We start from the raw sequence: 26,068 nt of genomic DNA, 5'->3' as shown, positions 1-26,068 counted from the left end.
TTCAGCTTGGACTGAACTTTAAAGTGATTGTAAAGGTTTAGATTTTTTTTTAAATAACAGACATGCCATACTTACCTGCTATGTGCAAAGGATTTTCACAGAGCAGTCAGCATCCTCCTGTTCTTGGGTCCCCTACTGATGCTCCAGGCCCCTCGCCTCACTGAGTGCCCCCAGAACAAGCTGCTTGCTCTGGGGGCACTCATGCGTGATTGCTCCTTAGCTGCCTCTGTGTGTCTATGAGACACACAGAGCTCAGCTTGGCCCAGCTCCCTCCTTACTGGCTGTGATTGACAGCAGCGGGAGCCAATGAGGAGGCAGAGACCCAGGAGAGTTTCTGCTCTCGTGCACATCATTGGATCGAGACTGTGCTCAGGTGAGTATAAGGTGGGGCGAGGCTGAGAGGGGAGCAGCACAATGAAGGTTTGCATGAAGGAAAAACCTCCAACCTTTAGAACCACTTTAACTGTTTTGGTGTTCATATGAACACCAGAATTTTTGATCATTCATCGAGAACTGAACAGTGGCGTCACTATGGGGGTGTGGATTCGTCAGGGGGGGACACCATCCAGGGTGCCATCAGGGGGGTTAAGCGCAGAGGAGGCAGCAATCATGACATTCCTGCCAGCGGTTAATGCAGCACTTTGAGAGGACTCTGGCCAGGGTAGGAGAGGGATAGAGGTACCATGGGGATGAGGGCAGCGGCTCTAGACACTTCCCCTCCTGGGGACTTCAGTGGAGGGGTGACACCACAGCCCACATCCCGGCTGTAGGGAACAGCAAGTCTCGGTGGTGAAGCGATCTGGAGGTGCGCGCTGTGAACTCGGAGTAACCTGCATTGTGTGCAGCCGGTCAATGACAGTGATTGCCAGCCCAGCAGCTTAGTGTGTCACTCTGTTTAAAGCTATGCTAGCCAGTTCACAGAGTGTTACACTGAGTGCCACTACAGAATATCTGCAGTCTCTGATCATTTCTTGTACAATGTCTGCAGTCTCTGACCATCTCCTGTAGTATGACCGCAGTCTCTGACCATCTCTTGTGGTATGTCTGCAGTCTCTGACCATCTCTTCTACTATGTCCGCAGTCTCTGACCATCTCCTGTAGTATGTCTGCAGTCTTCGACCATCTCCTGTGGTATGTCTGTAGTCTCTGACCATAGTTTACTGCACCAGGTGACACCAACCATAGTGACACCGCTGAGATGAACCCTATGAAAGCTATGCAAAACAGTATTGATGCTGTTCCCTATTGTCAGCAAACATTTGGTACCGACACAAGAGGCCCAAAGTTGGATCTATAAGAGGTTAGTGAAAGTACAAATTTTCACCAAGGGGATTGAGTGTTGGTTTTAGTTCCCATGGTGGATAGTACATTCTGGGCAAGAGAGGGGGGTTCTTGTGAGATAGTGAAATGAATCAGCGAGGTTAACAGCAAAGTTTAATAGCCAAACAAAAAAAAGAGAAAATGCATCACATAAACCTGATTAAAGCTTGGAAAGATAGAGAGGCTCTCTTAGCCCTGATTGATAAGCCTGTGGTGATAGTTGGTGGGATAAATGATGGTAAAGTAGCACCATCCCTGTCCCCTGCCAAAAAACAGGAATCAAAAGAATTTCTGCAGCAGAACGAGGAAGCATTCTCAGAACTTCCTGGCTGCACTGATGTAATTAACCATGACATTGTTATTGACCCCAAGGTTTGTGTCCATCTTAAGATCAACTGAATTCTGAGTCAGGCATTGGCAGAAGAGGTACAGGGAATATTAGACCTTGGCAGGGACATAACTAAAATTGCACCCTTGGGCACACTAAAATGTTGCGTGGTATACAGGCCACTGTGAATGAGTGAATGTTGGTTGTGCATACCGCCTAACCATCCCAACATCCCATTTCAATGAAATCCTGGCATCCTATGGATCCCCATGTCAGTAACACTAACGTACCTCATGACGCAGTGGAAGGTTGTCCCCTCTAAACCAGTCTGCTTGCTCTCAGCAAGTAGCGCTAAGGTTCTTGTGGTGGCTGGGGAGTAAGAAGGGGAGATAGATGGGAAAGGGGAGGAATGAGAGGGAGAGAGCAAATTATGAACTGCCAGGGCCCAGGTTCATCGACCAAACTCGGCCCCCCCATGGTCACACTGCGTACAAGCAGCCAGCATCTGAGCTGACTTAGATGCAGGCTGTAATTTTAAATCTACAGCTTGCTCCCAGTACCCACACAACCCCCTCCAGAGTCCTTCAGCAAGCAGCCATTATTAATCTGCTGTCCTAACAACCCCCTCCACAGGATCAGTATGCATGATCTTGTAAGCTGTGTACCGGGGTGGGCTCCCCAGGATACAGTGAAGTCACGAACGAGGAAAGCAACCCCAACACCAGCTTTTGCTACAACAGAATTTTACTTAGATGTGGCAAATAAACACAACCACAAATGCTGGAAACATACAATAAATTTACATACACCCAGCCCAAAGGCTGAGACCCTTGTGCTGCACAGCAAGGCGCCTTCTGATGGATGAAGGTAGAAAGTGAAGTAATTTACCTACTGGCGGGCACAACTAAGCTGCCACACCTTACCTGTTATTACCTTAAAAGAGCAGTAATCAGTGTATGGCTAGCCTGCGGTGCAGCACAACAGCTTACAATCTTACATCAGCTCACACGGCCCCTTCATTCAGCATCGTCCAAAAAACATGGCTGCCGTCTCCTCTTCCTGTTCACTAAACTCCAACTCTGAGTGCAAAACCCCACCTCTTCATGAATATACAAATATCTATGCAGTCTGAGCCTGTGTTAGAAAAACAGTGACATCTTGTGGCTAAACTGCAGAATGTCAGTCAAAACATTAATTTACTTCCACACAAACAGTGTTCAAACAATGAGAGCTGTTTCCCCATCTCACAATCTTACTGCACATCTTGGAGTTGGTGTGTTGGCGACACACTCAGCTGCCTTTGCTGCCTGTAGCCTATCAGACCTGCAGCACAGACAAGAGGAAGAGTTTCAGAACACTCCCTTCAGCTCTGTGCTGCAGGTTTGATAGGCAGCTGAATAAAAAAAATTGTTGGCAGTCGCATACAGTGTTTAGATCCAGGGCACCCAATGCTAGATGCTGGGAAAAGTATTGCGAACAGGTTGAGAGTGGATACTGACTAGATACAGCCAACAGCCAGGGGGTTACAAGATTATTGCTGCAGTGTTGTCTTCTAACAAGCTCTGCGAGGATGGACTTTTCTTGTTTTTTTTTCTCTATGGAGAAAAAAAGTGGGCAAGAAGCCTGTAAGCCCTCATTCACGCTTGTGAAGGATCCCGGCAATTAGCTCTGGTTGGAAGCCCTATGGAAAGCAATAGGTGGCTGACAGCTCCCACCGCTAATGAAGGTCGCTGCTAATGGTTGCAGACTCTCTATGTCCAGGGCTGATCAATTGTAGGTAGTCATTCCATGAGCAATTACATGTGAGTGGCTACAATTAGCTAGGGAAATGAAAGAACATTGGGGAACTTGAGAAAGTACAGAGAAGGGCAACTAAACTGATACGAGGCATGGAGGAGATCAGCTATGAGGAAAGATTAGAGGAACTGAATTTATTCTCTCTTGAGAAGAGGAGATTAAGGGGGGATATGAACAACATGTATAAATACATCAGTGGTTCATATAGTGAACTCGGTGTAGAGCTATTCACCCTGAGGTCATCACAGAGGACAAGGGGACATTCTTTACGTCTGGAGGAAAAGAAATTTAATCTCCAAACAAGGAAAGGTTTCTTCACAGTGAGAGCTGTGAAAATGTGGAATAGACTCCCTCAAGAGTTGGTTCTGGCCAGCTCAGTGGATTGCTTCAAAAAAAGCCTGGATTGTTTCTTAGATACACAGAATATAACTGAATACTAACATTTATAGGTAAAGTTGATCCAGGGAATATCTGATTGCCTCTCGAGGGATCAGGAAGGAATTTTTTTCCCCAGCAAGAGCAAATTGGATCATGCTTTGCTGGGTTTTTTTGCCTTCCTCTGGATCAACTGTGGGTATAGGATTATAACTTTTTTTTTTTTTTCCTGTGGTTGAACTGGATGGACTGTTGTCTTTTTTCAGCCGGACTAAGTATGTAACTAACAGTCAACTTCCTATTGCTTTCAATGGAGCTGCTGCGCAGAGCTAATTGCCGGGAACCCTCCACTTGGTATCTCGTATAGAAGCCCTAAAGGCTCCATTTGCAAGTGTGACCTTTCCAAATATTACAGAGAATTGGGTACAGGAAATGAAGCAAAAGCCGTACAGCTCAAAATATATTAGAATGAGAATTATGTTGTTATACACTCACTGGCCACTTTATTAGGTACATCTTGCTAGTAACGGGTTGGACCCCTTTTGCTTTCAGAACTGCCTTTATTCTTTGTGGCATGGATTCAACAAGGTGTTGGAAACATTTCTCAGAGATTTTGATCCATTTTGACGTGAGTTACTGTTGCCTTTTTGTCATCTCAAACCATTCCGCCGATTTTCCTCTAACCTCTGATATCAACAAGGCATTTTCATCCTCACAACTGCTGCTCACTGGATATTTTCCATTTTGTGGACCATTCTCTGTAAACCCTAGAGATGATTGTGTGTGAAAACCCCAGTAGATCATCAGTTTTTGAAATACTCAGACCAGCCCATCTGGCACCAACAACCCTGCCACACACAAAGTCATTTAAATTCCCTTTCTTACCCATTCTGATGCTCGGTTTAAACTTCAGCAAGTTGTCTTCACCACGTCTAGGTGCCTAAATGCATTGAACTGCTGCCATGTGATTGGCTGATTAGCAATTTGTGTTACAAAGCAGTTGAACAGGTGTATCTAATAAAGTGGTAAAGTGGCCAGTGAGTGTATAATACAATTGTTACCACAAATGTTAACATACTGTTATGTACTGCATTTATATCATTTGTTTAATTAAAATATTTTACAGATTCTGTATTCATCCACATCAGTTCCAAACCTCAAGGAGCTGACAGCCTAATGTCCCTGCAATCTATTTTTCTGCTAATTTCTTGCATTCATGTTTTTTTTCCTATCACCATTTCTCTAATTACTGATAGGTTATGAAATCACCCAAACCTTGCAGAGATTTATCCAAATTTTAACATTTACCAAAAGCAATTTAATGGGCTGATCTTATGTATTCTAGCAGATTGGAAACAACATTAACCAGTTACCCATAGCTATATGGTGAGCTTTCAAAGTCATTTTATATGTTGTATGTACGTATACCCCTATGAAAAAGTAAGATTCGTGAACTCCTTTTTTATATGTTCACAGTAACTGAAAAGATGGATGCATTTCATCAGCAAGTATTAATTTTATTAGAAATAATTAGTATTTCAGGATGAAATCAGCATTTAAAAGTGTATTTATACATATTCACTACTCCGGAGTACATTGTAATCTATCAGATAATATTTAGGAAAGCCAAAATGATTAAATATCTACAGCATGCATACAGCGGTGTTTTATAGAAGTAAATATGAAAAATGTCTAAATGGGGCGAATCTTCATTTCGGTGAATTTATAGGAAAATTGTAAGCCTTTATCTGTTTGCCAGTTGATGCCGAGGTTACTGGTGTCAGGCTCCAAGTAATACACACCGTTCAGATTTGCGGTATAACATTGTTTATACCACCAGGCTCCTCTAAATGTCACCGCACAGTTTGCCGAAGATTTCTCATCATTGTCCTGGTCCTGGGTAGTGAACTTCATGTTTGTGTGATACTTCATAATGTCCCCTGAAATACACCAGGATGGTTAGAATTAACAAAGAACTAACAGTATATACATTTTAACACATAATTTCCAACTTTCCAAAATGGAAACATGGTGGCCACACCCATTCCATACCCAAACTCCTCCTAGAAATCCATTATTAGACCTAATTATGTGCAGTTGATTTTTTTGTCCCTATTTCCAGAAAACTCAAGATTGTTGTCAACTTGATTAAATATTTTAAAAAATGTGTTTTGTTTTTCATGGTCAGAATAAGCAGTGCCATCCCAACATCCTAAGTCAAGGACCTTCAATTGAATACTAACCACTTGCCTTCTAGAAGATTTACCCCCCTTCATGACCAGGACATTTTCTGCTATAAGATGCTGTGCTTCTTTAACTGACAATTCATATAAATTTGTTTTTACACAAATAGAGCTTTCTTTTGGTGGTATTTGATCATCACTGGTTTTTTAATTTTCTCACTATAAATGAAAAAAGACTGAAATTTTTTTAAAAAATACAATATTTTTTACTTTATGCTATAAAACATATGCAATAAAAAAAATTTTTTAATTTCTTGATAAATTTAGGCTAAAATGTTTTCTGCTACATGTCTTTGATAAGAAAGAAAAAAGTGTTTTGTAATTGGTTTGCATGAAAATTATAGCATCTACAAACAATGGTATTGATAATGGAATTTTTTTTTTTTTACCAGTAATGGCGGAAGTCGGGACTTATAGCGGGACTGCGATAGTACAGTGGGCATTCTGACACTAAATGAAACTGGGTGGGAATTGACTAACTGCCACTGATATCTCCAGTGACACTAATACTGTGATCAGTGTTAATAAAAAGCACTGTCACTGTACTAATATCACTGAGCAGGAAGGGGTTAACACCTGGGATGATCAAAGGGTTAACTGTGTGCCAGGGAGTGTTATTGCATGTGTGCTGTTTTACTAGGGGATGTGCTGGTTTTTATTCCCTGCTTTGCAGGAGAGAGATCTGTGTTGTTTACATACACAGATCTCGCTCCTGTCACTTGCTTCACCGATTGCTGTGTCCCAGTCATGAATTGCTGGCCCAGTGATTGCCATGTAAGGGAGCCAATGCGTGCCTCCCCCCCCCATGCGTGCCATGTAAGGGAGCGGAAATGTGTGCCCCCCCACCAGGAGAAGCAGAATTACGTATATTTATATGATTCTGCAGAAAGCGGCTGTCCTGTAGCAGTAAAGCTACATGGGTTGGCTGGAAAGTGGGTAATAAAAAATAACTTATTTTTTCTTATTTATGGACAGAGTGGAGAGGGCTCAGAACACCCAGTCAAGTTTTTATTGCTGCCTATTCCCCCGTTAGTGAGAATCACCCTCCCTATGAGTCACGTTTACTGTTATCACCAAAAGGGAAAGTGAAAAAAAACCAAATGTTGGGTTGTCCCTAGAACATTTTAGAGGGGAAATCTTCCAATGAAGACACTGATTCTGGGAAACCCGGTGATGAGTGATTCCCTTACTTTGGAGGGATTTCCTCTCACTTCCTATTTTGGCTATGGGACAGGAAGCGAAAGGAAAATTCCACAGTGGGGCACAGATAGCACAAAAAATCTGAAAGGGATTATAACCCTCCCTTACACTCTCCAAAATGAAAAATTTTTTTTTGCCTTTAGTTCTACTTTAACGCTATATACTCCATGTTAAAAAACTGCAATCATGCATTTTGTGGCAGTAAAAATAGTGTTTGCCGTTTTATCCAATTACTTACCAACATTTCCATTCTTAAAGTCTCCAAGCAGTAATTTGTATTTGTCAGATTCCCCCAGCACTTTGATGGAGGAGTATTTGACGTACTGTTTGGTGTTGTTATAATCCTGTACATCTATCCGTAGCTCCCATGTGCCTAGATGAAGACCAAGAATTTTTGAAAGTTGTTTTGTACATGCAATATATTGTTGATACATATGTTTCATACCCGTGATCTCCAAAGTGTGGCCCTTTGCTTGCCTTTATCAGTGTCAAGGTCCTACCTTTTCCCTGAGGTTATGTTACTCCATGTGCTGGCGTCCATCTTGGATTCTGCTGTGCATGGTGGGAATCCTTTTATGCCTTCAGGTCTCTGAGGTCCACCCCCCAGAGGGGCGTGGCTGATGACATATAGGCCTGTGGCCCGCACATGCTCTTTGCACTTGTGTCTTGTGTCTTTGTGTTGCTATTACTCTGTTCTGACTTTCGTGACTCTCCTGGTATCTGATTCGGCTTGTGACTTGACTATTCTTTGTATTCTCCTTTGATCTGACCCTCTGTTGCTGAACCCGGCTCGTGACCTGTGATTCTCGTCTGCTGTCCTGTACTGTTTTGTCCTGTTGTTGTTGACCCCGGCCTGTCTGACTACTCTTTTGTCTCTTCCACCAGCTACACGCCATTGGCGGCGGCCATTACCGCAGCTGAGGTGTCTCGGGGGCCGCGACCTGGTTCCTGGCTGCGTCAAGTCCATCCCCACCATCAGGGGCCCTGGTGAAGGGCAGCCTGGGACTTAGACTCCGCGCCCTGAGGGACTTCGGTCTGTGGGTGGTGGTTGTCGTCAGCCAGTGCGTTACATTGTTAGGCCTGCCTGTCCGTTCCTCGGCTCCTGCCCTGACAATCAGACCCTTGTACAGTGGTAAAAGGGTCTGATAAAGGCAAGCAAAGGGCCACACTTTGGAGATCACACTGACACCAACAATGGGGCACCATTCCTACCACTGACACCACCAGGGGAAGAGGATAATTCCTCTCACTGACAACACCAAGAATGGGACACAATTCCTCCCACTAATACCAATGATGGGGCACTATTCCTCCCATTGACACCAATGATGGGCACTATTCCTTTTATTGAAATTAATGATGGGGCACTATTTCTCCCATTGATATCAATGATGGGGCACTATTCCTCCTATTGACACCAATGATGGGGCACTATTTCTCCCATTGACACCAATGATGGGGCACTATTCCTCCTATTGAAACCAACAATGGGGCACTATTCCTTTTATTGATACTAACGATGGGACATTATTTCTCCCATTGACACCAATGATGGGTAACTATTCTTCCTATTGAAACCAACAAAGGGGCATTATTCCTTTTATTGATACTAACGATGGGGCACTATTTCTCCCATTGATACCAATGATGGGGCACTATTTCTCCCATTGAAACCAATGATGGGGCACTTTTCCTTCCATTGATATCAATGATGGGACACTATTTCTCCCATTGATACCAGCGATGGGGCACTATTTCTCCTATTGATGCTAATGATGGGGCACTATTTTTCCCATTGATACTAATGATGGGGCACTTTTCCTATCACCAATACCAACTATGGGACACTATTTCTCCTCCTATTGAACACAGGTTCCATGTTTTTTTTTTTTTTTGCTCCTACTGAACACCAAGCCTGAGGCTTTATTTACATTGGCTCTGGAGAATTTTCTACTCCCAGTTGCCACAGTCCAGCCCCCTAATGTCTGAAAGACAGTAAACTGGCCCTTTGTATAGAAAGTTTGGAAACCCCTGATTTATACCACTTACTGTTAATGTTAGGCAACCATAACCCTACTGTAACTCATCATAGATTTTTGATGGGGCTAATTCAGATTGACATTGATGAGTATTTGTAGAAATACAGTCATACAATTATGGTCATTTATACCCCCTGATTGCTTCAACTTGTGTCAACTCTGTGATCATAAAGACTCTCATAGCAGGACAGAAGGAACATTACTGAAGGCATTTCAACAAGAACCAAGATTAGATCAGGTGCCATTAGTTCATTTCACAGCTACTGTTAGAAATCACAGGGCCCCGTAAAGCCTATCAGACAGCCCCCCCCCCCCTTTGAAAATATCCAACTTTTATTTCATTAAAATGCCACAGCTGCAATGATATACTTTGCAGCTATGGCAGAAATGATACCCCTGTCAACAAGAGCCATTCAAGTGAATAGCGCTGCCCTGCAAGGCTGTGGTGTGCTAGTGTGGGGTTAAACCAGATGACTGTATATTGCCTCCTCACTGCCCGTCAAATGTTCTCTGAAGAGTAACTCCATAGAGCAAAGCACGTGTGAACGAGACTATAACTTTTTATAATTATTTTCTAAAATTGTATTTCTTTTTTACTTTTTTTTAGAATTTTATTCATTACTTTTTGTTTACATTTTTTGCACTGCCCTGTTGGGAGGGCTTTGGTGAAATATCAGGGGTCTTAATAGACCCCTGATGTCTTACATTTGAGACAAAAAGAAATGAGACATTCATCAGTCCCTTTCTCTGCAGCCTCAGCTGCACAGATGAATTGGATGTGCTCTGAGGCTTCCTGTTCATTCACAAACTGATGCATAGTAAACACAGTTTATTGTGCTTCAGTTGTTTTAGTGATGACTGGATACAAGAGCATTCTGTACCAATCACTCACTGTCTTCATTCAGGAAAGGAAGGGGCCGGTAAATATGACATAACATATTTATGCCCTGCTTCCCATTCTGAAACAATTCCCCTTGGCAGGTGCCTGGGCCCCCCTTTTGAACTGATAGTGCCTAGTATAGGAGAGCCAGCTGTACTGCCTTATTAGAAGCCCTGGTTCATTTAGAAGGAGCAATATCACCAGGATACAAGCTGTTTTGGGAATTACAGCCTCTGTTATAATACTGATTCACCACCTAACGTGGCTGTGTGTAGGTGATGGGTCCACTTTGGACCATTTCAATTGGGTTCTCATATAATGATATCCTACAGCTAAATACCTGATGATGTTAGTAAGTGCAGATTGTCATTTCCCAACCAGAACTCAGTCATGAGGTTGCCAAACCCAGCCTTGTATGATTTCCAGTCACGGTAGAAGTCAACTGATCCATCCCAGCGTCTCTGGATAACCTAATAATGGAAATGCTAGTTATACAGACCTCTCCTATCACAGTATTTAAATAACTTTTTTGAGCAACAGCTTTACACTGAGTCTAACATTTAAAAGGTAACTTACTATCCAGCCGCCTCCATCAGTGTCCATATCACACAGGACCCTCAGTGGCTTCTTGCCGTCTGGGTATATACTGTACCGACTGCTCAGAATGAGACTGTTTGCATAATCTTTACAATTCCTGGCAACTGAAGGAATATAATAAAGTCATTGTCAACATAGCAGAACTCTGATGGCACCATATGCTATGAAGTAGCATTGTCATCAACACAAGTCCTTGTGGTCCATACAGCTGGACAGATAGGTTCTCTAAGACCCCTTAGCTAAAAGTTCCATGCTAAATTCTGCTTGGACATGTGCTGTACAAAAGAAACAAAGGCATCTGGTGATTCCCCATCTTGCAGCACTTTTTTTATGATATTATTGCCATGAGGCCTCCTGTGAAATATAAATGAGTCGTGCCAAATAGTTGATAAGTGACATATTGGAGAATTACATGAGGGATAGATGGTTTTGCAATGGGGTTACAATGTTCAATAACCATAATAGTCGCATTGTTAGCAGGAACTGGGAAATGACTATACATTAATTAGCCATAACTTTATGACCACCCACCTAATATTGAGTAGGTCCCCCTTTTCTGCCAAAACATCCCCTTTTGCCACCAAAATAGCCCTGACCCATTCAGCCATGGATACCACTACACCTTTAAAGGTATGCAGTGGCATCTGGCACCAAGCCATCAGTAGCAGATCCTCTATGTCCTGTAGGTTGCGTGGTGAGGTCTTCATTGATCAGACTTGTTTTTCCAGCACAACCCACAGATGCTTGATTCAGTTGAGATCTAGAGAATTTGGAGGCCTCAAATTCGTTGTGTTCCTCACACCATTCTTGAAACATTTTTGCAGTTTGTCAGGTGTACTATTCTGCTGAATATGGCCACTGCCATCAAGGAACACTGTTTCCAGGAAGCGGTTTACTTGGTCAGCAGCAATGTTGAGGTAGGTGGAATGTGTCAAAGTAACATTCACATGAAGGGCAGAACATTGCTCAAAGCATCACACTGCCTCAACCGGCTTGTCTTCTTCCCAAACTGCATCCTGGTGCCATCTCTTCTCCAGGTAAGTAATGCACATGCACCTCCGGCAATCCACATGATGTAAAAGAAAATGTGATTCATCTGACCAGGCCACCTTCCTCCATTGCTGCGTGGTCCAGTTCTGATGCTCATATGCCCATTGTAGGTGCTGTTGGCTGTGGACACGGGTCAGCATTTGCACTGCTGCAATGCAGTCCCATACGCAACAAACACGACAAACTGCTATACCCATTTTTTTTCCTTTCAGCACATCAACTTCAGGGACAAAATGTTTACTTGCAGCCTAATATATCCCACAGAATTTCAGATGCTATTGTAACAAAATAATCAATGTCATAACCTGTCAGTGGTCATAAAGTTATGGCTGATCAGTGTATTGATCATAAATACAGTGCAGAACCTACCATTTTCAGATTCCAAATGAAATGGTGTGATCCAGGTTCAGTGTTTCACTTACTTTGTTCACAGGCTCCTCTGTCACCTAATGGCAAAAAAAAGAAAAAAAGAGCAATCTGTTATCCCATAGATCATTGTCGCTGGGACACACAGATATCTAACAATACAACCTGCACAATGATCTCACCTTTCTGACCCTTCAGTCCTTGTGTGCCAGTGACACCTGTAACAGCAAAGCTTAGCTTGGGTAAAGGCTTTTGAGTAGACCCCATGGTGACTTACTGTGACTACAGACCAGGGGCAGACTGACCATTTGGGAATTCGGGCACTGCCCGAGGGCCCGGGGTCAGTAGGGGGCGCCATGAGATGCCCCTGGTACCTTTCATAGACTTTTTCGGGTGTTGTTTGAGTGTGGGCGAGGACACAGGGGCCCCATGATCCCCTATTGCCATAAGTTGTCAGTCCGCCCCTGCTACAGGCTGTGGAATTCTGACAAACCTTTTTGTCCTGGGGTTCCTTCCTTCCCAGGCTGTCCCAGGGGACCCTGATCCCCTAAAAAGAAGCAAAGACAGATAAATTCAGGGGAGCATGAAGGAGATGAGGCAAAGTGTTTTTAAGAAGGAAACCATAATTAACAATGTTGAATCTTTGCATATTTTTATTTCAAATATGCGTCAAGACCACCCTGATGATAAAACCCAATGAGGGATGGTAAAAAAAAAAGTCAACCTGATCAATGATGGTTTTCAACAGGTAAATACATATTTTAAAAAATGCATTGATCCATGCCTAGAAATTTTATGTAACCTCCGGAAGGTTTTACCCCCTTCATGACCAGAGCATTTTTTGCTGTTCAGCACTGTGTTATTTTGCCTAGCAATAGATTCATCGTGCAACACTGTACCCAAATCAAATTTAGATAATTTATTTCACACAAATAGAGCTTTTTTTTGGTGGTATTTAATCGCTTCCCGTCCGCCCTATAGCAGAAGTACTGCTACAGGGCGGCACAGGTGCGCAAAATCATGTATATATACGCAGTTTTGCATTTCCTACCCACTTCACCATTTGCGGCTGTGGCTGTCAATCACCGGGTCCCGGCACCTGGTGATTGCCAAGCATCTCCAAAGGAGGGAGAACTGTTAGTTAACAAAACAGTTCTATCCCCTGTCAGCTCCTGCACACTGCTTTGCACTGCAAAGCAGTGTGCTTACAGTGAAGCACAAACACACAACACACAGTAAAACACACCCAGCACACAGTTAACCCCTTCCTGCCCAGTGCCATTAGTACAGTGTCAGTGCTTTTTATTAGAACTGATCACTGTATTGGTGTCCCTGGGGATGTCAGTGACACCAAATCAATTCCCCCCAGTGTTAGAATGCCCACCACAGTCCCACTATAAGTCGCTTATCGCCGCCATTACTAGTAAAAATAATAATTAAAAAAAAATCCCAGTGTATATACCGCCATTTGTATATGCTATAACTTTCACGTAAACCAACTAATTTACATGTATTGGGATCTTTTTGGCAGACATGTAGCAGTGTACATTTTGATCTAAATTTATGATGAAATTAGATTTTTAAAGTTTTTTACTGGACATGTTTAATAGCAGAAAATCAAAAATATAGTTTTTTTTTCTTAAAATTATCGTTTATTTTTTGTAGCGAAAAAATAAAAAATGCACAGGAGATCAAATACCACTGAAAGATAGCTCTAATCTTGGAAAAAAAGATTCACAATAATGATAGGAAAAATTAATAAAAAGTTTTATTATGCGAGGAAACTCCGACCCCATGCCAGCGCTAACCCTGAGTAACAGAACATTCAATGAAAAAAAAACAGCATTCAGTAATAGACTCTTTAATTTGAAAATATATAATAACAGCAACACGTATTGTTTATTTATTTTTTGCAAAGAAAGAGAGGAATCAGTATTCCATCTAGTGATAAGCAATTATGGATTATCTCATTGCTGCAATAAATATAGTATACATGTGTCAAGTAATTGGATGTCTCTTGTCCATAAAACAATAGTTAAAACCAACACTAATTTATTTCTGAATAGCCCCCTTGAGCCCTATACTGGCTGCCCTCAGCTGATTCCCACTTAAAACTGCCATTACCACTGACCTTTTTGTCCAGGAGTCCCAATTTTACCAGGTTCTCCCAGTCGTCCCTGATCACCTACAAAAGTGTATGAGTTTAGCATGGAATGGGAATACAAGACACATGGCTTTGTTAAATGATTTATATTCACAATATGAACATTTTTTGTTTTCTTTACAGAGTACAAAGAGTAACAAACACGTGTAATAATGAGGTCCATGTAAACTAGCATTCAGTGAATCCAGAGAATGGGATCTGTGCTGCACACCATCCATCAGAGAATGGGGTCTGTATTGTACACCATCCACCAAAGAATGGGGTCTGTGCTGCACACCATCCACCAGAGAATGGGGTCTGTATTGTACACCATCCACCAGAGAATGGGGTCTGTATTGTACACTATCCACCAGAGAATGGGGTCTGTATTGTACACCATGCACCAGAGAATGGGGTCTGTGCTGCACACCATCCACCAGAGAATGGGGTCTGTATTGTACACCATCCACCAGAGAATGGGGTCTGTATTGTACACCATCCACCAGAGAATGGGGTCTGTGTTGTACACCATGCACCAGAGAATGGGGTCTGTGTTGTACACCATGCACCAGAGAATGGGGTCTGTGTTGTACACCATGCACCAGAGAATGGGGTCTGTGCTGCACACCATCCACCAGAGAATGGGGTCTGTATTGTACACCATCCACCAGAGAATGGGGTCTGTATTGTACACCATCCACCAGAGAATGGGGTCTGTGCTGTACACCATCCACCAGAGAATGGGTTCTGTATTGTACACCATCCACCAGAGAATGGGGTCTGTATTGTACACCATCCACCAGAGAATGGGGTCTGTATTGTACACCATCCACCAGAGAATGTGGTGTGTGTTGTACACCATCCACCAGAGAATGGGGTCTGTGTTGTACACCATCCACCAGAGAATAGGGTCTGTGTTGTACACCATCCACCAGAGAATGGGGTCTGCGTTGTACACCATCCACCAGAGAATGGGGTCTGCGTTGTACACCATCCACCAGAGAATGGGGTCTATGTTGTAGCCACCAGAGAATGGGGTCTGTGTTGTACACCATCCACCAGAGAATGGGTTCTGTGTTGTACACCTTCCACCAGAGAATGGGGTCTGTGTTGTACACCATCCACCAGAGAATGGGGTCTGTGTTGTACACCATCCACCAGAGAATGGGGTCTGCGTTGTACACCCTCCACCATAGAATGTGGTCTATGTTGTAGCCACCAGAGAATGGGGTCTGTGTTGTACACCATCCACCAGAGAATGGGGTCTGTGTTGTACACCATCCACCAGAGAATGGGGTCTGTGCTGTACACCATCCACCAGAGAATAGGGTCTGTATTCTACACCATCCACCAGAGAATAGGGTCTGTATTGTACACCATCCACCAGAGAATGGGGTCTGTATTGTACACCATCCACCAGAGAATAGGGTCTGTATTGTACACCATCCACCAGAGAATGGCGTCTGTGTTGTACACCATCCACCAGAGAATGGCGTCTGTGTTGTACACCATCCACCAGAGAATAGGGTCTGCGTTGTACACCATCCACCAGAGAATGGGGTCTGCGTTGTACACCACCCGCCAGAGAATGGGGTCTGCGTTGTACACCATCCACCAGAGAATGGGGTCTGCGTTGTACACCATCCACCAGAGAATGGGGTCTGCGTTGTACACCATCCACCAGAGAATGGGGTCTGCGTTGTACACCATCCACCAGAGATTGGGGTCTGCGTTGTACACCATCCACCAGAGATTGGGGTCTATGTTGTAGCCACCAGAGAATAGGGTCTGTGTTGTACACCATCCACCAGAGAATGGGTTCTGTGTTGTACACCTTCCACCAGAGAATGGGTTCTGTGTTGTACACCTTCCACCAGAGAATGGGGTCTGTGTTGTACACCATCCACCAGAGAATGGGGTCTGCGTTGTACACCCTCCACCATAGAATGTGGTCTATGTTGTAGCCACCAGAGAATGGGGTCTGTGTTGTACACCATCCACCAGAGAATGGGGTCTGTGTTGTACACCATCCACCAGAGAATGGGGTCTATGTTGTAGCTACCAGAGAATAGGGTCTGTGTTGTACACCATCCACCAGAGAATGGGGTCTGTGTTGTACACCATCCACCAGAGAATGGGGTCTATGTTGTAGCTACCAGAGAATAGGGTCTGTGTTGTACACCATCCACCAGAGAATGGGGTCTGTGTTGTACACCATCCACCAGAGAATGGGGTCTATGTTGTAGCTACCAGAGAATCGGGTCTGTGTTGTACACCATCCACCAGAGAATGAGGTCTATGTTGTAGACACCAGAGAATGGGGTCTGTGTTGTAGCCACCAGAGAATGGGGTCTGTGTTGTATAATATTCAGCAGAGGATGGGGTCTGTGTTGTACACTGGTCACCTGGGAATGAGGTCTGTGCTGTAAAATGGCCACCAGAAACACATTTTGGATTTTACTATACTGGTAACAATTTTAGGTCTCATTTACATTTGCGACAGCCCTTACGTCCCCTCTGAAAAGCGATCCGCGATGGATCTCTTTTTAGAAGAGGGCTGAGAAGTGCTGAGAGGTGACGTGTCACCCTGTTTTAACCCTCAAAATCCTGCACCACTGCCCTGCAGTCATGTGCATGAAACACATGCAGCACGGTCCCACTCACTTAAATGAATCGTGTTCAGGGGCAGCACTATTCTCCGAGGATGATGGGGGATATACATTTTTCCGTAACCACAATTCTTTGCTTCATGTACACAACCTCAACCAAGTGCTTTGCAGCTTAAACGTGTGATCTGGGGGAGCAATAAAAACTAAATTTCCTATTTTTGCCAACTCTGCGTGGTATTATATTTATATAGATAGCTATACTGTATACATATATATATATAGTATATATAAAAATGTATAGGCTCTCACTCACCTGTGTCTCCTGTTTTCCCAGCTTGTCCTTTCTGACCCGGAGTCCCCGGAATGCCAGGACTTCCCCTGAGGATGGTTAGCTGGTCGGGGTTTGCAGCTGGCACTTCTGTAACCATAAGCAAGCCACAAAGAAAGTGAATGTCACATGAAAGTGCTCATCACACCACTGTACTTTGGATGAAAGATCAGATCCATCCAGGTCCCACTATCCACTCCGGCGGTAATATATATACTGTATATAATGAATAACATACTATCCATGGCAGCCAAAGGTTGCAATGACACATACTACACAGCACAATGGTCTGCTAATGCCCAAAGACCCTTCTATAAAGTATATTATTTTTGTCTATGTTTTAATTGTTTAGGTGATATATATACAGGTGAGACTCGAAAAATTAGAATATCATGCAAAAGTTAATTTATTTCAGTCATGCAACTTAAAAGGTGAAACTAATATATGAGATAGACTCATTACATGCAAAGCAAGATAGTTCAAGATTATGATTTGTCATAATTGTGATGATTATGGCTTACAGCTCATGAAAACCCCAAATCCACAATCTCAGAAAATTAGAATATTACATGCAATCAATAAAAGAAGGATTGAATTGTGAATATAGCGAGCGCTCAGAAAAACCAGCCGCTGGAACACTTCAAGGGATCACTAGACCTCATAACAGAGACATTATACATATATATAGTGCAGCGCTGAAATATGATAAAATTAATATAAATTCATAGAGTCTTTCTTGTGACAATAAAACCAAATATGTGCAGGTCTTCTCCTCATTAGGTGACTGGAAAATAGCAAAAATGCGCACTCACCGACCGCACATTTTAAATGCGCCTGTGTATAATATAATCCAAAAGACCAGCCAGGTATGCAGCTCCAGAGACCACACGGATCCTCCCTCTCCACCACTAACATCCGCCTTGGGTGTAGCAATATCTCCAGATCCAGAGGCCCTCTCGCCTCAGGTAGATAGACAGGGATCCCCCTTCTGGTTCCGGACACCCCAAGAATGGAAGATGTATATCTGCACCCTCCAACAGGAGAGTCAAGAAAAAAGGGGGAACGCCAATAGTGTGGTAGTTTCAAAACTTTATTGGAGCAATAATGCCTGGGTCATGTGCATATACACATCCATACACCATTAGCCAATAACGGACAGGTAGGTATGAAAAAAGAAATTGTACTAACCCGGCAATGGTATAAAACAGTCACGTTTTTTCCAGTCACCTAATGAGGAGAAGACCTGCACATATTTGGTTTTATTGTCACAAGAAAGACTCTATGAATTTATATTAATTTTATCATATTTCAGCGCTGCACTATATATATGTATAATAAAAGAAGGATTGTACACAGAACAATATCGGACCTCTGAAAAGTATAAGCATGCATATGTACTCAGTACTTGGTTTGGGCCCCTTTTGCAGCAATTACTGCCTCAATGCAGCGTGGCATGGAAGCTATCAGCCTGTGGCACTGCTGAGGTGTTATGGAAGACCAGGATGCTTCAATAGCGGCCTTTAGCTCTTCTGCATTGTTCGGTCTCATGTCTCTCATCTTTCTCTTGGCAATGCCCCATAGATTCTCTATGGGGTTCAGGTCAGGCGAGTTTGCTGGCCAATCAAGCACAGTAATCCCACGGTCATTGAACCGGGTTTTGGTGCTATTGGCAGTGTGGGAGATCACCGGGTGGCAGCGGGGAATCACTGGCTGGGACCCGGTGACTGACAGCTGCAAAATCACGTATATATATGTCACCCTGTAGCAGTATTTCTGCTATAGTGCGGCACAGAAGTGGTTAATTTTTATATATTTTTAGTGTAGAACCTCTGATTTCCAACAGGAGTGCTATTTGTATTACATCTATTTTATAATGTTGATTAGGTTTGTAGCAGGCTCCTTGTACAAGAGGATTCAGAAGGAATCACACGTTCAGCAGTCGGTCCTTCCTCTCTCTCCCCTATTTGTAAAACCTGGGCATTCTGCCAAGTTCATGACTCATCCACTACACAGCAAAGGACGCTGGGAGAGGGAGGGAGCAGGAAGTGAAGGGGAGAGGGGAGACACACGAGGCTGGCGAAAAGACAGGGACACGTGGAGCCCGTCCAAGGAGAAGAGGAGGCACTACAGCACCCAGTGCGGATAGAGGGACCCTGCTGTGTGTTCAGAGTCTGGTGAGCTGTCCCACTGGAGAGAGTAAGACACACCATTTACACTTTGCATATAGACTGGGACATCCGCACCCCACTGCTGGGATCTCACCCATCCGGGGCCCTGTGCAAGCCACAGATCCCCCTGCCTGCTTTGCCCCTCACCACCAGTGTAATTGAGACCCCGGGGACTGACACATACTGGGAGATTGCATCCTGCGACTGCCCCTGGTCTTGGGGTGCTTTGTGTTGCTTGTAGACACTGAGATTGGACCCTCTCAGCCCAGAAACCTAGTGAAATCTGATGTAACCCACACCAGCTGAAACTCCAAAGAAGCCTTCAGCTGCTATTTACTTCATTGTAAGGACTAAACGTGCACCAACTAGAGCTCCACCGTTACAAGGACTAAAGTGGGGGAATCTGGCTTAGTAACCTTATTAGAGGTACCTCTTTATTGCATTCTGTTCTGACTCTGAGGTGATTTTTGGCTAACGCCCCTCAGAAGCAGAATCATACACCTGTGTGGGTAATACATTTCATTGATAGAGTATAAGTAAGTTTATTTGTTTGATACCAGTTGTATTCTGCTTAACCACTTGCCTACCAGGCACTTATACCCCCTTATTTACCAGGCCAATTTTCAGCTTTCAGCGCTGCCGCACTTTGATTGACAATTGCGCGGTCATGCAACATTGTACCCATATGAAATTTTGATCATTTTTTTCTCACAAATAAAGCTTTCTTTTGGTGGTATTTAATTGCCACTGGGCGCTTTACTTTTTGCGCTATAAATAAAAAAAAGTGCAAAAAATTTGGAAAAAAAAAAAAGTTTCTTTGTTTCTATTATAAAATTTTTCAAACAGGTATTTTTTCTCCTTCACTGATGTGCGTTGATGAGGCAGCACTGATGGGCACTGATAGGCGACACTGATGGGCACTGATAGGCAGCACTAAAGGGCACTGATAGGCAGTACTAATGAGGTGGCATGGATAGGCGGCACTGATAGACAGCACTAATGAGGTGTCACGGATAGGCGGCACTAATATGCAGCACTGATAGGCGGCACTGATAGGTGACACTGATGATGGGTACTGATAGACGGCACTGACTGGCATCACTGCTGGGCACTGACTGGCGGCACTGACTGGCACAACCCCTGGGCACTGACTGGTGGCACTGACTGGCAGCACTGCTGGGCTGCACTGGTGGGTGGCACTGGTGGGCAGCACAGGTGGGTGGCACTGGTGGGCACGGGTGGGTGGCACTGCTGGGCACAGGTAGGTGGCACTTCTGGGCACAGGTGTGTGACACTGCAGAGTGGCACAGGTGGGTGCACTGCTGGGCACAGGTGGGTGATCTGCTGGGCACAGGTGGGCGGAGCTAGTGGGCGCACTGCTGGGCACAGGTGGGCGGAACTTGCGGGTGGCACTGCTGGGCACCGATCATCAGGGCACTGTGGTGGCACCGGCACTTGCATTTCCCTCTGATCAGGGTGTCATTGGACACCGCTGATCACGTGGTAAAAGGCCGCTGTGATTGGCCTTTTACCACATCACGTGATCAGCTGTGTCCGTAGGACACAGCGATCACGGAGATCGCCGGGTGCGCGCCCCCTGGGGCGCGCAGGAGACCGCGTTCTGGGAGGACGTCATATGACGTCCACTCAGAACTGGCCGGCCGCAGTGCAGCCGTCATTCGGCTATCTGCGGTCGGCAACTAGTTAAAGTGCGACTCTGCCATCGGGAGATTTTTGGATGTGAAGCCCTCTAGTGGCAGACCAAATTTACTGCATTGCATAAAAGAAGAAAAGTAAGTTTTGAAGTTGAAAGGGGAACCCCACCCCTCTACACTGCATTTCATTCTCCATAAAATTGTTCTTGTTTCATTTAACCCTGTGTCAGCAAATTTCTTGGCGGGGTATTTGCTATTCATTATCAGTTGTGCCAGAGGGATTGGGTTTGCTTAGGGTTGGATCTATTGAGCACAGGACCCATAATATATTCCAGCTTGTCCCAAGGGGCAGTGCTACAGGTTGTTTCAACCAGTGGTGATGGAGTGAGTGCCACCAATCAATGCCAGTCCTCTCTTCACAATTTCCCTATTTAAGTGCGTGATAGCAGACGTGCGCCTTTGACCCCTGATGACGTCATCTATGACAAAACGTGTCAGTTGGAGCTTGGGCATTCGTCATCACGCATGTATGCTCACGGTCGTCTTGGAAGTGGGAACATGTGGATTGTATTAATTATACAGAGCTTTATTGATCTCTGAGTTTATAAGTGCATTTTTGTGGTTCAATAAATTGTTTTAGATGGTTTTACACTATGGGAAGCGCTTTCATTTTATGCAATGCCACCTTTGATGCTTGACAACACATACATTGATGGTCAATATTTGGATGCTATAGAGAAGGCTTGATTGGTTATTAATTGTCACCTTTGAGCTGATTTTGACCACTCTATAACATGATGGTCAAATATATCTGGTAAGCCTTTATTTGAGCACGGAGTGCGGTGACACGTGTTTGCACGGATATTGTTTGGTCAGCTAGCAATCGAAGATTCACGTTTGCACTTCTGATTTATGTTTTGGAATAGGGACTCACATTTAAGAACTTTTATCACATCTATTTTGTATATTCTTGTACATATCCTTGCAATATTGATATGCAGTTTGAATACCATCATATTCAGTTTCACGTGGTAATTGCTGGGATTGCGCCACCACATAAAGTTTTCTCTTTTAGTGCTACACTTATATATATGTTCGTTAGATTTTTGTATCAGAATTTAGTGTTGGCAGCTTGCTATATAGTTTGAACCAGTGCAGAATTTCTATAATTTTTTACATGTTTAGGGGATATACAAAGCGCAGCATATTGTTTCCATATATTACCATTATATTACCATATGGGCACACCTTGTAATTAAAATCAGCCTTGTAATATTGCATTACGATGATAATAATAATAATAAAAAAAACTAATAAGATCGTCCTACCTTGACATGGGTCCTCAGCATAAGTGAATGCCAGCAGCAGGCAGAGCAGTGCAGGCAGCCAAGTCTTCATCATCGTCATCATCATTATATCTCCCTATCCGACTCCTGTCCTTCCCTATCACTTGTCATTAGAAAGGGAAATATTTGTCTATATGTAGGGATCATCTTATCTCTTTCCTCTTCTGACACACTGCTCTCACAGTCACCAAACCAATGAACTCTAATAAACATTTTACTGCTTTTCCTTTTTTTTCTCCTTTGTTAGCATCTGTACTTTGTTTTTTAATTAATTTTCATTAAAATAGCTTTATCTTATGAGAAGATGGGGGAGTGCATATTGTCACAACAGGATTTCTACCATATCAATAGTAAATATTTAATTAGTAGTGATGGGCTACATGTTCGATCCGAACCTAAGTTCTTGTCACGTCATGATAGTATGTAAGAATTGTCATCGGGGAATAGCTGTCAGGTGGCGTGAGCGAGTGTTTCTTTTTTCTTTTCCAGAAAGCAGCGATGGCAGGCATTGCGGTTGACGTTGGATCCACTTCGGGAGACATTTTTTTAAGTTTTATTTTTATTAAAGGACTTGTAAAAGACTGTCTCCTGTATTTTATACACTACACTTTTTTTTACCATGTACCGCATACTCATTCACATAGGGAGAGGGCCAGGATCTCGAGGCCCCCTTGTTAAAGGGGGATTTAAGATTCTGATAAGCCCCCACCCGTAGACCCCCACAACCACCAGCCATTGATAGAGCCCTTGTCCCCATCAACATGGGGGGCACCCCTGTCCCAAAGCACCCCCCATGTTAAAGGCATGTGGCCTGGTATGGTTCAGGAGGGCGGGGGGATTGCTCACCACTCTTCCTGACCTGCGGGGCTCCATGCTCAGATAAGGGTCTGGTATGCCATTTTTAAAAAACATTTTGGTGTAGATGGGAGGGGAGACCCACGTCATTTAACAAATAAATGTTTTAATAAATGGGCAATGCTGACAATTCTTTTTAAATTGAGCTGTCAGCCTTAAAACACCGGTCAGGATGGCGCAGTGTTCTGATTAAAGTCTCGGTTGGAGGCGTGCCTTCAAATCCTGCTTCTGACAGCAATTTCAGCTTTTCATAACTTGCTCTGTAGGTTCTCTTGCTCGTGTAGCGCTCTATCTCTAGCGAATAAATATATGGTGTCCAACAATGCAAAAACAGGGCTCAGAAGATCAGGGGTAAGAGAAGTGGTCTTATTAGCCAGAGGTCACAAGTTCATATATCACTGAGGCCTGTCTGCAGTATTTGGCAACCATATTTCACAAAGCTGCATACTTAGAATTTTCCCCTAGAAGTCCCAAGGAAATATAAGGTTATGAAAATTTGAAGGTTACTAGATTATGAAATCTAAACATTAGGACAAATTGAATTTTCCGACATCTTGAAAGAGACAATATCTGCTAGAAATAATCACTCTCTAATTTCGCATCAAATGAAAAGTGTAATTCAAGCAAACAGAGATATCTTGCTAATAAAAAGGACACGCAGATAGCGAGCATCTTGCAGTTATCAAAATATCTCTGTTTGCTTGAATTGCATTTTTCTTTCCATGCAGAATTAGAGAGTGAGTGTTTCTAGCAAATATTATCTCTTTCAAGTTGTACTAACGATTAGATTTCGTAATCTAGAGCCCATCATATAGTCATACCCTTACGTTTCCTTGGGCCTTTTGGGAAAAAATTTAATCTTACACCAATTTATGAGATACGGTTCCTGAAGCTGGCAGAAAGGCCCCAGTGGGATTTGAACTCCCGACCCCTGGTTTGATAAGACCAATGCTCTAACCCCTGAGATATGGAGCCCTGCTTTTAAACAGTAGGACACAATATTTTTTGAGCACAAAACGAGCAAGAGAACCTAAAGAGCAAGCTGTGAAAAGCTGAAACTGCTGTCAGAAGTGGGATTCGAACCCACGCCTAAAATGAAGACTGCGACCTGAACGCAGCACCTTAGACCACTCGGCCACCCTGACCTGTTGAGGAGTGCTTCAGCAAGATCCCGTGACACTCATATGTAGTCTAATGTGCTGCTATCTCTGCGGAGGCCTACGTCTCAACGTTTTGGCTTCATGTCGCTCTTCCGCCTGGAGCTCAAGGAACAAAAGAAATCTGTTGAACGTCACATGATGGAGAAAATGCTCTACAACAAGCCTCACCCTTTTCACCTTTTTCTTGCTACCTTCCTCATGTACAAAGCATTGGAAGAAAAATACAAAGACACATGTTAAAAGTGCAAAAGTAGTATCTTAATACAAGGACACGCAGATATCCAGCGTCTTGCAGTTAGCAAGATATCTCTCTTTGCTTGAATTGCACTTTTCTTTCCATGCGGATAGCGAGCGTCTTGCAGTTAGCAAGATATCTGTTTGCTTGAATTGCACTCTTCTTTCCATGCAGAATTAGAGAGCGAGTCTATGTAACAGATGTTATCTCTTTCAAGATGTGGGGAAATTCAACTTGTCCTAACCATTAGATTTCATCATCTCGAGGCCTTCATATAGTCATAACCTTACGTTACCTTGGGCCTTTTGGGGAAAAATCTAATTATGCCAATTTGCCAGCTACGGTTCCCGAAAATGGCAGAAAGGCCCCAGCGAGATTTGAACCCGCGACCCCTGGTTTACAAGACCAGTGCTCTAACCCCTGAGCTATGGAGCCCTGTTTTTCTAAGGTTGGACAGCATTTTTTTTGCACTAGAGCTAGAGCGCTAAAGGAGCAAGAGAATCTAAAGAGCAAGCTGTGAAAAGCTGAAACTGCTGTCAGAAGTGGGATTCGAACCCACGTCTTCAGTGCAGACTGCGACCTGAACACAGCGCCTTAGACCGCTCGACCATCCTAACCTGTTGAGGAGTGCTTCAACAAGATCCCGTGACACTCATATGTAGTCTAATGTGCTGCTATCTCTGCAGAGGCCTACGTCTCAACATTTTGGCTTCATGTCGCTCTTCCGCCTGGAGCTCAAGGAACAAAAGAAATCTGTTGAACGTCACATGATGGAGAAAATGCTCTACAACAAGCCTCACCCTTTTCACCTTTTTCTTGCTACCTTCCTCATGTACAAAGCATTGGAAGAAAAATACAAAGACACATGCTAAAAGTGCAAAAGTAGTATCCTAATACAAGGACACGCAGATAGCCAGCGTCTTGCAGTTAGCAAGATATCTCTCTTTGCTTGAATTGCACTTTTCTTTCCATGCGGATAGCGAGCGTCTTGCAGTTAGCAAGATATCTGTTTGCTTGAATTGCACTCTTCTTTCCATGCAGAATTAGAGAGCGAGTCTATGTAGCAGATGTTATCTCTTTCAAGATGTGGGGAAATTCAAGTTGTCCTAACCATTAGATTTCATCATCTCGAGGCCTTCATATAGTCATAACCTTACGTTACCTTGGGCCTTTTGGGGAAAAATCTAATTATGCCAATTTACGAGCTACGGTTCACGAAAACGGCAGAAAGGCCCCAGCGAGATTTGAACTCGCGACCCCTGGTTTACGAGACCAGTGCTCTAACCCCTGAGCTATGGAGCCCTGTTTTTCGAATGTCGGACAGCATTTTTTTTGCACTAGAGCTAGAGCGCTAAAGGAGCAAGAGAACCTAAA

At 43.7% G+C, this 26,068-nt stretch overlaps 1 protein-coding gene and 4 non-coding genes across 5 annotated transcripts; all 5 read right to left on the bottom strand.

The window, feature by feature from the left end:
• Window positions 1-5,316: 5,316 nt before the first annotated feature.
• LOC149464416 (ficolin-2-like) lies at window positions 5,317-22,536 on the bottom strand. Its single transcript, XM_089674719.1, has 10 exons — window positions 22,427-22,536; window positions 17,261-17,365; window positions 14,327-14,380; window positions 12,689-12,742; window positions 12,378-12,413; window positions 12,252-12,275; window positions 10,759-10,883; window positions 10,523-10,652; window positions 7,502-7,636; window positions 5,317-5,760 (listed from the first exon to the last, which is right to left on the bottom strand). The coding sequence occupies exons 1-10, from the start codon at window positions 22,509-22,511 to the stop codon at window positions 5,513-5,515; spliced, it is 996 nt and encodes a 331-aa protein (XP_089530845.1). The 5' UTR covers window positions 22,512-22,536; the 3' UTR covers window positions 5,317-5,512.
• Window positions 22,537-24,361: 1,825 nt separating this feature from the next.
• TRNAL-CAG (transfer RNA leucine (anticodon CAG)) lies at window positions 24,362-24,444 on the bottom strand. Its single transcript has one exon. It is a non-coding gene; the product is annotated as a tRNA-Leu (tRNA).
• A 612-nt stretch (window positions 24,445-25,056) lies between these two features.
• TRNAT-UGU (transfer RNA threonine (anticodon UGU)) lies at window positions 25,057-25,129 on the bottom strand. Its single transcript has one exon. It is a non-coding gene; the product is annotated as a tRNA-Thr (tRNA).
• Window positions 25,130-25,228: 99 nt separating this feature from the next.
• TRNAL-CAG (transfer RNA leucine (anticodon CAG)) lies at window positions 25,229-25,311 on the bottom strand. Its single transcript has one exon. It is a non-coding gene; the product is annotated as a tRNA-Leu (tRNA).
• A 612-nt stretch (window positions 25,312-25,923) lies between these two features.
• On the bottom strand, window positions 25,924-25,996 carry TRNAT-CGU (transfer RNA threonine (anticodon CGU)). Its single transcript has one exon. It is a non-coding gene; the product is annotated as a tRNA-Thr (tRNA).
• Between the last annotated feature and the right edge of the window lie 72 nt (window positions 25,997-26,068).

The sequence above is a fragment of the Staurois parvus genome, unplaced genomic scaffold, assembly GCF_062004578.1.
Source record: "Staurois parvus isolate SC_StPar_1 unplaced genomic scaffold, SC_StPar_1.0 ptg000151l, whole genome shotgun sequence".
Lineage (NCBI taxonomy): Eukaryota > Metazoa > Chordata > Amphibia > Anura > Ranidae > Staurois > Staurois parvus.
Note: the sequence above shows the minus strand (reverse complement) of the source record. Positions and strands in the feature narration are given on the sequence as shown.